Source organism: Symphalangus syndactylus, chromosome 9 (genome assembly GCF_028878055.3).
Source record: "Symphalangus syndactylus isolate Jambi chromosome 9, NHGRI_mSymSyn1-v2.1_pri, whole genome shotgun sequence".
NCBI classification, from domain to species: domain Eukaryota; kingdom Metazoa; phylum Chordata; class Mammalia; order Primates; family Hylobatidae; genus Symphalangus; species Symphalangus syndactylus.
The window spans coordinates 121,074,419-121,087,935 of NC_072431.2; the positions used below are offsets into that span (position 1 = coordinate 121,074,419).

The following is a 13,517-nucleotide window of genomic DNA, read 5'->3' on the forward strand; positions in this document are numbered from 1 at the left end:
AAAAGAGAATTTCAGACCAATATCCTTGATGAACATTGATGCGAAAATCCTCAATAAAATACTGGCAAACCGAATCCAGCAGCACATCAAAATGCTTATACACCATGATCAAGTGGGCTTCATCCCTGGGATGCAAGGCTGGTTCAACATACGCAAAACAATAAACGTAATCCAGCATATAAACAGAACCAAAGACAAAAACCACATGATTATCTCAATAGATGCAGAAAAGGCCTTTGACAAAATTCAACAACCCTTCATGCTAAAAACTCTCAATAAATTAGGTATTGATGGGACGTATCTCAAAATAATAAGAGCTATCTATGACAAACCCACAGCCAATATCATACTGAATGGGCAAAAACTGGAAGCATTCCCTTTGAAAATGGGCACAAGACAGGGATGCTCTCTCTCACCACTCCTATTCAACATAGTGCTGGAAGTTCTGGCCAGAGCAATCAGGCAGGAGAAGGAAATAAAGGGTATTCAATTAGGAAAAGAGGAAGTCAAATTGTCCCTGTTTGCAGATGACATGATTGTATATCTAGAAAACGCCATCGTCTCAGCCCAAAATTTCCTTAAGCTGATTAGGAACTTCAGCAAAGTCTCAGGATACAAAATCAATGTACAAAAATCACAAGCATTCTTGTACACCAATCACAGACAAACAGAGAGCCAAATCATGAGTGAACTCCCATTCACAATTGCTTCAAAGAGAATAAAACACCTAGGAATCCAACTTACAAGGGATGTGAAGGACCTCTTCAAGGAGAACTACAGACCACTGCTCAACAAAATAAAAGAGGATATAAACAAATGGAAGAACATTCCATGCTCATGGGTTGGAAGAATCAATATCATGAAAATGGCCATACTGCCCAAGGTAATTTATAGATTCCATGCCATCCCCATCAAGCTACCAATGACTTTCTTCACAGAATTGGAAAAAACTACTTTAAAGTTCATATGGAACCAAAAAAGAGCCCACATCGCCAAGTCAATCCTAAGCCAAAAGAACAAAGCTGGAGGCATCACGCTACCTGACTGCAAACTATACTACAAGGCTACAGTAACCAAAACAGCATGGTACTGGTACCACAACAAGAGACATAGATAAATGGAACAGAACAGAGCCCTCAGAAATGATGCCGCATATCTACAACTATCTGATCTTTGACAAACCTGACAAAAACAAGCAATGGGGAAAGGATTCCCTATTTAATAAATGGTGCTGGGAAAACTGGCTAGCCATATGGAGAAAGCTGAAACTGGATCCCTTCCTTACACCTTATACAAAAATTAATTCAAGATGGATTAAAGACTTAAATGTTAGATCTAAAACCATTAAAATCCTACAAGAAAACCTAGGCAATACCATTCAGGACATAGGCATGGGCAAGGACTTCATGTCTAAAACACCAAAAGCAATGGCAACAAAAGCCAAAATTGACAAATGGGATCTAATTAAACTAAAGAGCTTCTGCACAGCAAAAGAAACTACCATCAGAGTGAACAGACAACCTACAGAATGGGAGAAAATTTTTGCAACCTACTCATCTGACAAAGGGCTAATATCCAGAATCTACAATGAACTCAAACAAATTTACAAGAAAAAAACAAACAACCTCATCAAAAAGTGGGCGAAGAACATGAACAGACACTTCTCAAAAGAAGACATTTATGCAGCCAGAAAACACATGAAAAAATGCTCATCATCACTGGCCATCAGAGAAATGCAAATCAAAACCACAGTGAGATACCATCTCACACCAGTTAGAATGGCCATCATTAAAAAGTCAGGAAACAACAGGTGCTGGAGAGGATGTGGAGAAATAGGAACATGTTTACACTGTTGGTGGGACTGTAAACTAGTTCAACCATTGTGGAAGTCAGCGTGGCGATTCCTCAGGGATCTAGAACTAGAAATCCCATTTGACCCAGCCATCCCATTACTGGGTATATACCCAAAGGACTATAAATCATGCTGCTATAAAGACACATGCACACGTATGTTTATTGCGGCACTATTCACAATAGCAAAGAGTTGGAACCAACCCAAATGTCCAACAACGATAGACTGGATTAAGAAAATGTGGCACAGATACACCATGGAATACTATGCAGCCATAAAAAATGATGAGTTCATGTCCTTTGTAGGGACATGGATGAAACTGGAAAACATCATTCTCAGTAAACTATCGCAAGGACAAAAAAACCAAACACCGCATGTTCTCACTCATAGGTGGGAACTGAACTATGAGAACTCATGGACACAGGAAGGGGAATATCACACTCCGGGGACTGTTGTGGGGTGGGGGGAGGGGGGAGGGACAATATTAGGAGATACACCTAATGCTAAATGACGAGTTAATGGATGCAGCAAAACAACATGGCACATGGATACATATGTAACAAACCTGCACATTGTGCACATGTACCCTAAAACCTAAAGTATAATAATAAAAAAGAATGGCAATGAAAGGTAAAAAATAATAATAATAATAAAGTGTTGAATATTTCATATAATTTATTAAGTACTGTGCTAAAAGGGAAAAACAGAATGGGTGTATGAGTACTTGAAATAAATTTTCTACTGAACGCATATTACTGTTGCACCAAAATAAAGTCAAAAATTTGTTGTTGGTTGTTGTAAGTAGAGGACTAACTGTATTTCAGTCCTACCCAAGATTTACAGGCTGCCCAAGTATCACAAAGGCTTTTTTTTTTTTTTTTTTTTTTTTGAGACGGAGTTTTGTTCTTGTCACCCAAGCTGGAGTGCAATGGTACAATCTCTGAAACCTCCGCCTCCTGGATTCAAGCGATTTTCCTGCCTTAGCCTCCCGAGTAGCTGGGATCACAGGTGCCTGCTACCATGCCAAGTTAATTTTTGTAGTTTTAGTAGAGATGGGGTTTCACCATGTTGGCCAGACTGGCCTTGAACTCCTGACTTCAAGTGATCCACCCACCACAAAGGCTTTCTTAAGCATATTAGCTTGTAGTGCATATCTATAGCTTTCACTTTGTGTCTTTTTTTCTTTAGTATTCAATGATATGTATCACTATTTCAAAATTGTCTATCTAGTCTTTTATCTTCCAAATGACATTATAAGCTAGGAGAGGGAAGATACTATATAGGGTGGTCAATCTGCCTCATGTATCAATCATCTGCTAAATGAAGGAAATATATGTATTTATATATATAAATATATATATATTTATAATTTTAGTAACTTACTTAATAAAGTAAATTCCCATTATTTTGGACGTGGGATTTCTCTCCAGACTCCTTGTATTGTTTCCTGTTGTAATAAAAGCAAGTTTTGTATCCTGAATTGTGTGCAACGTTATGTTCAAGGCTATCTAGAACAAAATATGAGGGCATCATCTTTGCCTAATAATCTAACTGATGCAAGTAGAAATTGCAAAGTTTCTGTCCCTTAGAATTCTCAAAGATGCAATTTTGGTAACAGTTGGAATGATGCCAATCTTCCTAAGCAAATTTTCCAACTATAGGCATGCAATACCTTTTAAAAATTGTCCTCTGCAGGAAATAAGTGTTCTGTCATTATCAGTGCATGAATTATGAGTTAGTGCTCTTAGCTCTGAGTATGCTATTGTTTTCTCTTCTGCTGTGTGTTTCTACTACTTTGGTAGCTTAGATATTCATCGACCACCTTCTTCTCTGTCTAATCTGGCTTTCTGGATAGATCTTTCAAATGGGCAAAACCGGAATATGTATCAAAATATCTTAGCTGCTTTAACAGGTAGAGCTGAGTTGGAGGTTCTAATGAAGAATAGACCTATGACTGAGAAGGACTCTTCTACTTAGGAAAGTCATTCTCTTTCCTTGGGTCTGTAGCTTCAGAAAAGATGCATGGCATGGTAAGGGAGGGAGGGGATACTAAGCCAGCCAGTTATCCAGATGATGGCCAGATCACCTCTAATAATTAATGTACTGGCAGATGTCACCCCCAGTCTGCTCTCATGGCCATTTATCTTAATGGCTACATCTGCCACATTGTTCCTGGGTATACCACTGGTAAATGCAGCAGCCTCTCACCATCTTCAGCAAAGCAGCTTCCTGCTGTTGTTTACATAGGGTATGGTGATTTGTTTGACTGAAAGTTAAAGTGTTTCAAAAAGATGGAAAGTAAGTAATTTGGATCTATCCACTTTTATATACGTTATCTCATTTAATCCCTCAAAAGGGCTCCTTCAGGAGTGGGGAGTATTTTATTACCACTTCATAAAAGAGTAAACAGGTTTGAGGAGGCAAAGCAATATTCTTAAGGTCACACACCCAGTAAGCAGCAGATTATCTATTCTACCACACTAAACTGGCATTGTCAAAAATGTATGTAGAGTGAATGGAACAAGTTAAAAATTTTTAGAAGAAATGCTCCTCTAGGAAGCAAGATGAGAATTCAGTCTAGTTGTAAAGGTGGCAAGAGAAGCATATTCCAAAACATTATTTTAGAAATAAGGGCAATATGTAACAATTGCTCACTGTCACAAAATCTTCCTTTTGCACAAAAAAGTCTTTTCCTTTTAAAGAAACAAAAATGGTATTTTGGCAATAAAAGTCCATGGAGATACTGACAAGTGGCCATTCTGATTCCCACAATATCTTTTTCAAAAAGCAATGCAGTGCTTAAATTAATATATAATGCATCCACCAAAAAACTGTTAGAACTAATCAATAAATTCAGTAAAGTTGCGGGATAAAAAAAGCAACATATAAACATCAATGGCATTTCTATACACTAATAGCAGACCATTCAAAAAAGAAATTAAAGCCATTTATAATAGCTACCAAAAACCCCAATATTTAGGAGTAAATTTAATCAAGAAAGTGAAAGACACTGAAAACTATAAAAGATTGATGAAAAAATTGAAGAAAACACAAATTAATGGAAAGATATCCTGTGTTATGAATTGGAACAATTAATATTGTTAAATGTCCATACCACTCAACACTATCTACAGATTTAATACATCTCCATCAAAATTCCAATGACATTTTTTACAGAAATGGATAAAAAAACCTAAAATTCAAATGGAACCACAAAATACCCCAAATAGCCAAAGTAATCTAGAACAAAAAAGAAAAAAGCTAAAGGCATCATATGACCTGATTTCAACATCTACTGAAAAGCTATAGTAATCAAAACAACATGGTACCATTCTAAAAACAGACACATAGACCAATGAAACAGAAGACAGCCCAGACATTAATCCACAAATTTAAGGTCCATTGATTTTCTGACAAAGTTGCTGAGAAAAGGGCATTAGTGTTTGGAAAAACTTCCATATGTGGAAGAATAAAATCACACCCGTATCTCACACTATACACAAAAATCAACTTAAAATGGATTAAAGGCTGAAGTGTAAGACCTGAAACTATAAAATTACTAGAAAAAAACATAGGTGACAATCTTCAATTGGTCTGGGCAATTTTTTGAATATGACCCAAAAGTACAGGCAACAAAAGCAAAAATAGATAAATGAGATCACGTTAAACTAAAAAGCTTCTGCACAGTGAAGGAAACAATCAACAGAGTGAAGAGACAACCTACAGAATGGAAAAAAACTGCAAATCACACATCTGATAAGGGGTTAATATCCAAAATATACAAGAAACTCAAACAACTCAATAGCAAGAAAACAATCTGACTGAAAAATAAACAAAGGATCTGAATAGATTTTTCTCAAGAGAAGACACACAAATGGCCAACAGGCATATTTAAAAATGCTCAACATCATTAATCATCAGGGAAAGGCATTCAATACTATAATATCACCTTACACCTTATAGAATTGCTGTTATCAAAAAGACAAAAGATAAGTATTGGCACAGATGTAGAGAAAAGGGAACCCTTGGATACTATGGGTGGGAATGTAAATTGATTCAGCCATTGTAGAAAACAGTATAAAGATTTCTAAAAAAATTCAAAAAACAGAACTACCATATGATCCAGCAATCTCACTCCTGGGTATATTCTCAAAGGAAATGAAATCAGTATGTTGAAGAGATATCTACACTCTCATGTTCACTGCAGCACTAGTCACAATAGCCAAGATGTGAAATCAACCTAGGTGTTCATCAACAGACAGATAAACAAAATGTAGTATGTATGCACAATGGAATACTATTCAGCCTGCAAAAAAGAAGAAAATCCTGTCATTTTGACAATGTGGATGAACCTGGAGAACATTATGTTAAATGAAATAAGCTAGGCCCAGAAAGACAAATACTGCGTGATATTAATAATACTTCTGTGTCCAATCTAAAAGAATTGACCTCATAGAAACACAGAGTAGAATGTTGGCTGCCAGGGGGTTGGGGTGGAAGTGAATTGTGGGGGAAATGTTGGTCAAAAGATACAAAATTTCATTAGGAAAAATAAGTTCAGGAGATCTACCTGCAACACGGTGGCTGCAGTTAATAACAATGTATTGTAATTGTGAGAGTTGCCAAGAGATAGATTTCAAGTGTTCTCAACACAAAAAATTGACAAACATGTGAAGTAATACATATGTTAATTAGCTCAGTTCAGCTGTTCCACAAAGTATACATATTTGAAAACATGTTGTATATGATGAATATAGTTTTTACTCATCAATTAAAAATTAATTAATAAAAATTAAAAGAGAACTTGTTTCAATTAGACTGTTTTAAGAGAATGTCCACATCTCGAAAATAAAATCCTTCCATGTCTTAAAGAAAAAAAAATCTTCAAATAGCTGTTGGTTAGCTCTCTGTGAAGACCCAGATACTCATGGCCTCTGTGTAAGCACCACACTGATGGCTTTCTGCTATTTGGTTTATTCCGCTTTCTGAATCACTTGACTTCATACCACCAGATGGCCAGGGTAATGACCCCATTTCAAGGATGATGCTATGTTGCTGATTGTGAAGATGGATTTTAGTGTTTCTAATGACGTTTGTCAAGGTGAGGTTGGTTTGAGACTTGGGTATATGGCCATTTAAATCTCTAAAGAGAATTTGATTAATCAACTATATATATGTATTATATACATAATGCAAAAGAGACTATACTTTGAATGCTACTGAAAGCTTAATTCATATGATATATATAATTGTAAAAGCTAAATCATGAAAAATGATAAATAATCAATAGTAATATCTTATTTTCAGCTATTTCTCTGAGGAAAATTAGGGAAGAGAAAGTTGTTTCATTACGAAGTACTAGAAAAAAGATAATTTTCTTCTTTTTTTGTGTACGTACTTCAATTATCTGGCTCATTTTAAAGTTTAAGCAAACTAAGAATTATATAATCTATCTTAGAATAACTTTACATTTATTTGACTCCCAGTGTTTTCTAAAGAAACGCTGAAGAAAAAGATACATACTCTTAGAAGCAACACAAAATATTAAAAGCGTTCTGGACTAGAAGTAAAGAGATGTGATTTTCAGTGCTGGCTTCCCATCACTGTGAACTCAGGCAAGTCACTCAACTTTCCTGAAGCTAAGTTTCCTTGTGGGTATAATAGAGATGTCAGCATCTGCTCTATTTAAACAATTGTTGTGTGGCAAAAATTCTTTATTTATCCAGCACTTGTTAGTGCTTATTGGGTTCTTCTTATGGAGATATGAAGACAAATACAATTCAGTTTCTTCCCTCAAGGAACACAGAGGTGGGGAGATACAGACAGAAATTTGGGGTAGAGTCAAAGAATACTCCTGGAAAGAGGGGATCTTGAAGAAGAAATAAGAGGTAGTGAAGAGAATGGAAGAAGACAAGATAAGAGCATTCTAGGTAGAGGGCACAGCATCCTGCAAAGGTAATGAGTTATGAGAGTGTAAGGTGCTGGGGGACCTGCCCATCATTCAGGGCTGAAACAGAAGGGGAAAAGTCAAAGGTGAGGTTGGAAAGGTGGGCACAATGCAGCTAAACAAGAGTAGCAGATACTGTGCTACGGATTTGTCTTCTAACCTAGAGGCAACGAGTGAAGGTGAGGGGTTATGAAGGATTAGGAAAAGGGTTTTAGGAAACGCACTCTAAAGGTAACATAGGCAATGAAATCAGAGGCTGGTAAACTAGCTCAGGGTCCATGGTACTAGTTCAGATGAGAAAAAGTAAAGGCCTGCACTAACGCAGTGGCAGCAAGGATGGAGGAGAAAAACCAGTATTGAGAGATAGTTTGGATGAAGTCTGACCGGTTGCATATAGAAGGGAAAATCAGGGTGAATCAAAGGTTTCTGACTTGCCTGGGTAGACAGTGTCTTCATTTATAAGATTTTTTTAAAAAAAGATGATAAAGCAGGTTTCTGGGGCTCAAGTTAAACTTAGGCATGTCAGGCTTGTTGTGCCTGTGGGTTATCCAAGCAGTGATGTGCAGAAGGCAACTGGATAGATGTAACACATTTGACAATGCTGTGAGCTGTTCCAATGTAAGTAATATTGCTTGAATCCAGTTATATAATTTCAGTATGTGTATTAACTCTCACAAGGCCACTAGGGAAATTACTATAGTATACTTGGTCTATTTCATGGTACTCCAAGGGCTTCAAAGAATAAAGACATCTTTCACTTCTTTACTGGATTTTCTTGCTTAACGGAAATCATTTAACTACCTACAGCATCATTTCTATTGTGAGCTACCTCTGATGGCTTGTAGCTTCTTGCTCACGTTCATGTGGCTGGCGTCTGGACTGGATTAAAAAGAACTACCATGCAGATGGAGATGGAGGACAGTATTCCGGAACCTTTCTCCCTCCAACCTTACTGCCTATTGCATTTTCCTATATGCATTCTTACTTCCAGCTGCCATGGGGTCATCAAGCTTTAGCTTAAATCAAATGTCCTCTGGCTCCAGGTCCCATGATGAAAAATTTATGGAGTCCTGGACACATTACAAGTTTTACAGCTTTACAGCTGAAATCCTTCAGGTCCTCCTGACCTACTGAAGGAAAAAATATGTTTTATTTTATTGTGATTCCCAAATGTTCTTCTAGTGTGTGCATTTTTCCAGCAGAATGTGCATGTTGCTTCCAGCAATGTGTTTTATATTACCTTGAATACTAGGGAAGCTCTGATAGAAGGAAACAACTTAGTTTTCTTGCCAGTACAAAAGAAAACAGAGCTTGCCATTGGAAGCATGATCAGTTGACCAAGTCGGTGGATAATCGGTTTGTTTTCCTCTTTTACTGAGGATAGCCTATATAAGTCAATGACTGTATCCAAACTATTTTAAAAACAATCTATAGCCACCAACTTATGATACATTGGCCTCTTAGGTGGGGTTGTTTTATTAATTACATAATAAAGATTGTATTAATTATATAATAAAGATTTCCTATGACCTTGAAATATCATATATTCTCATAAGGTCCAGGATGCAGCTAGCTCAACACCCTCAGATTAAACATTTTCTGGGTAACAAACACGCTTTCCAAACATATGTCAGAACCAAAAGTCTCTCTCTGCTTAGGAAATTATCAGTAACATCAGTCGGGATGTGGCTTGAAAACGAGGTATCTAAATAGGGCTCACCTTGACAATGAAATCTGCTGTGAGTGGTCCAGCCATTCTTAGTATCTCTTTGTCTGGAAATTTCTGGAAGTCCACACTAGAATTGTCCACAAGAAAATTTCCTGTGGAGCTGAGACTGTTTTCACCTTTAGCCCCCTGGAGGGTTTTGGTTTCCAGATCTATATAATCAAACACATGAAGATGAGAGAAATGTGTTCCTAGGGCAACCACAGGCAAGCACATTTCATGCAACAATATTTGGAGCTAGGTAAGGGAGACACATCATTCTTTATATAGCTGACAAAATTGAAATTGTGATATCAACAAAATATATAGGCACTGCTGAGTCACACAGGAATTTATGCTGGAGTTGAAATTATTTCAAAAGTCATTAGCCAGGCATTCAAGGGTTCCTGTCAAAAAAATCTGTGACTCTCCAGATGATGTTATTTGGGCATCCCACTTTACTGCACCCCTATTCCTTTGACTAAACCAATTCTCATATGTCTCTTGACTTCAATCTTGATGGCCCTCAGCCTAGGATACCCTCCAGTTTTCTTTTGCTCTACAAGATCCAGTGTGTATCTCTGAGTTGCCTCAGTACCCGTATGACTTTATATTCGTGCATTAACCTGTGTTTATGTATACTTTCTGGTTACTTACTGCACTGATGCCATTGCTCAAAATGAAGAAACAATAGTGATGTAAGAACAGGAACTATCATTTTCAGTATTCTCTTTTTAAAATCCATTTTGATACTTAGTTCAGCTTTATGCATATATAAGGTATTTCATAAGTGCTTAAGATAGAAAAAACCCTTTATTTCTGTAGCATTCAAATCCAGATTTGGCCAATGACAAAGCCTATGAAGCATGTTTTGTTGTAGAAAATTAGAGCATGCTGGGGATGACGGTAATTATGATGTGTGATTCAGAGAAGACTAAGTTCCCATGGGACTGAGGGGTGATTTAGAACAACTGTCTGTTGTGTTGCATGAAGAAAGATGGATGGACTAAGGCTAATGTTTTCCAAAACTTGACAAGAACGTTTGGTTTTGGCAGAGATTCTTCAGCAGAAAAATGGAGTGCTTTGGTGGGGGTCTGGGTTAAAACAATTTTAAGGTCTCCGGAGGCACTCAAGTACCTAAAGTACTTGTATTACATTATTGTAGAGGGGGTCTACTTGTAGTTCTCTACTGCAAGGAGTATCAACAACCGGAAAATCTTGGTGTTCAATTAAATGCCCAGTGACTCTCAGATGAAGTCTGTGGAGCCCTTCTTCTAGAGTAGGCCAGGCTTCACTCCCTTGCCCCAGAACAGAGGGGATCCCACTGAAAAATACGGGGCACATCAAAGGAATATTAGAGGGAGGAAATCACAGTTGTTGTCATCAGGGGAAAGCAACTGCACTAAATCTCCTTCCTCCAGCCTTCATTCCTCAAACTGCCTCACAGGCACTTGTAGAAATATTTCTAGGACATCAATTAACTTAGTTTTAGGAAAATCTTGCAGTTGTAGGCCTGATCTGAGCATCTGATTCCATTTTATCAAGAGGCTTACAGCTGTCCTTCTCAAGGTACATCTAATTAAAGATGAGCCAAGGGGGCAGACTAGATCGCCTCATCTTATTCTGGTTTGGTCCAAAATATTTAAGGTTGGTTTCACACTGTACCAGCTTCTGGGAGTGAAGGGCAAAAGAGAAACAGGGTATCCTTCACTCCCACATTCATTTTGCTGAATTATATTTCAAATACAATAAAAGAACACACAAGGAAAAATGATTTAGCTATACATATGCTACCAACAGTATGTTTGTTGGGAGAGAAAAGCAGATTCCAGTTTGCTTTTCATCAAATCTTTAGGATAATTAAATCAAACAAGGCCAATTCTTCAGCTTCTTTGTGATCACATAATTAGGAAATCTAGGAGACTAATACATTTATAAAAACAAATTTCCCTCTTAAATCTACTCCTATGGGTTCTTTCTTCTTCAACGAAGAGTCAGTCCCCCACTTGGTGATGATCTGGGCCTGAATATTTTATTTCAGTATCTGTTACTGCTCACAAAAGTATTGTTTTTGAGTGGGGTTGTTACATTAGAAGTTAGCCCTCTCCAATTCTCAAATGGGGAAAAATGAATCATTTGAATGGTAATAATACACACACACATTACCTTTTCACATGTCAACACTATATTTTACAGGGTTGTTCAGGATTAGAAACAAACTTGAATCCGTAGAAGATGACTTAATCAGCATTTTTTGGTTTTGCCTGAATTGTACCTTACTTATTCTTTTACTTCACAAGGTCTTTCAAATCCCACCTCTTCCGTGAAATGTATTTATTTTTATATTTAGAAAGACTACTGTAGGCTATCTTGACTTTTATGGGCTTCAATTTGTCTTCCTCTTGTTTGCCTTTTTAGCATGATTTCATTCATAATCCAATTACTAAAAAATAATGCTTGCTATCTAAATTGGTGTCACAGGCATTTGTGTGGGAGGGGAGAAAGGACAGACGAGAGATGGCTTTATGGAAACCCAGGAACAATCACAGTGGAGGAAATCAGAAATGCTCAAGGAACCAACTGAAGTGAAGCCTTTCAGTGAAACTGAATTTTACAGAAAATGCTATCATATCCCCTCCCATCCTCTTCTTTGTTTATAGCCTATAATTTTCTTCTTGTAGTTTACAGGTCTGTATCTGAACAACACTAAATAATAAGAAATAGGTAGCTCTGTACTGCTGCCTTGGCATGATTGAAGATCAACTTTTGCACAAACCTTGGAGGAGCCATGCTGCCATTTGATCTTTGGGGTTATGATTACCATTCAATCCTGAATCCCAGTAGCTATCTTTAAGATATGAGGGCCCTGAATTTTCTTTAATACGTGGGATGCTTAATTACACCATAATGGTTTTCTTTAAATGCTACAGTGTTAAGGTTGTTTGGTGTTTCTATGTTCCTCTGGATCGATGAAGTAATGAAACATGAAAGTAGGTAGAAAAAGAGAATGAAGGAAGAAAAGAGAAGGGGGTTAGAAGAAAGAAGAAAAAAGGAGAGGCAAGGCAAAAAAGATTGAGATTGGAAAGGAAGAAGAAAGAGAATGAGAGAGAATACTCACAAGAGCATAAACATGCACTTAACCCATGAACAACCCATTGGGAGCATCTATTTTGTATTTTTCAGGACGACTGTGGTTAAAGATAATTACCACAGGGGTTTCTGCCATCTCATCAGGCAGCTAAAAGATAAACAGAAGCACTCAAAATATCATATTATGATAGAGTAGAAAGATTTGTATTCTTGTGTTTTAATCTTTTCTGGGAACACAAAATAAATAACAATGACTACAATTCCCAATTCCCAAAGGAAAACAACAGAGTTACTTACACAAGTGATCAGGACCTTTTAAGACAAGGCGAATATGTCTACTTCCATAGGGAATTGCAACCACAGTATCATCCACTAGAGAGAAACAAAGCAAAATCTTAAAAGCATGCCACTCAACACAAAATTATTGATTGCCTTCTAAATAAAGGCACTGACTTACATACCTTAAAAATTACAGTTTTTCTAAGTGTTTGAAATGTGAATGCCAATATTTAGAAATCAACATTTGCACTTTGCTCAAAATAAAATATGCCAAAGATGCTAGTCACTAGTTAACTCCTAGAGGATTTGGCCTTTTAAAAAATAGGAATTTTGATACACTGAAAAATTGGTTTACAAGTTTTCATTTTTGATTTTAAAATCTGGTCTTATATGATCAAAAACACTTGTGCTGAATTAAAACATAAAAATAAATTATAATGTTTAAAGGATGAATTTATTACATCAAAATCTGGACTTCTCTTCAGCAGAGTATCTTGGATGAGTATAACAGAAAAGAGAAGGGGAAGATATATTGGTATGCTCTGAACACCCCAGGGGCAGAAATCATGCCTTCTAGTTCTTAAATATCCTTCACAATATCTACCCCTAATACTATATGTAGTGAGTACCCCATAAGTGTTTCT

General features: G+C 36.9%; 1 protein-coding gene across 2 annotated transcripts in view; it reads right to left on the reverse strand.

Moving 5' to 3' along the window:
- The window catches only part of ADAMTSL1 (ADAMTS like 1), a 956,380-nt gene that overhangs the window by 258,441 nt on the left and 684,422 nt on the right, over positions 1-13,517 (reverse strand). For both annotated transcript variants that reach the window (XM_063609087.1, XM_055294157.1), the window contains 2 exons: positions 12,892-12,966; positions 9,520-9,677 (listed from right to left, as the gene is read on the reverse strand). In XM_063609087.1, the coding sequence (XP_063465157.1) occupies positions 9,520-9,677; positions 12,892-12,966 (233 nt within the window). The remainder of the gene's footprint in view (positions 1-9,519; positions 9,678-12,891; positions 12,967-13,517) is intronic.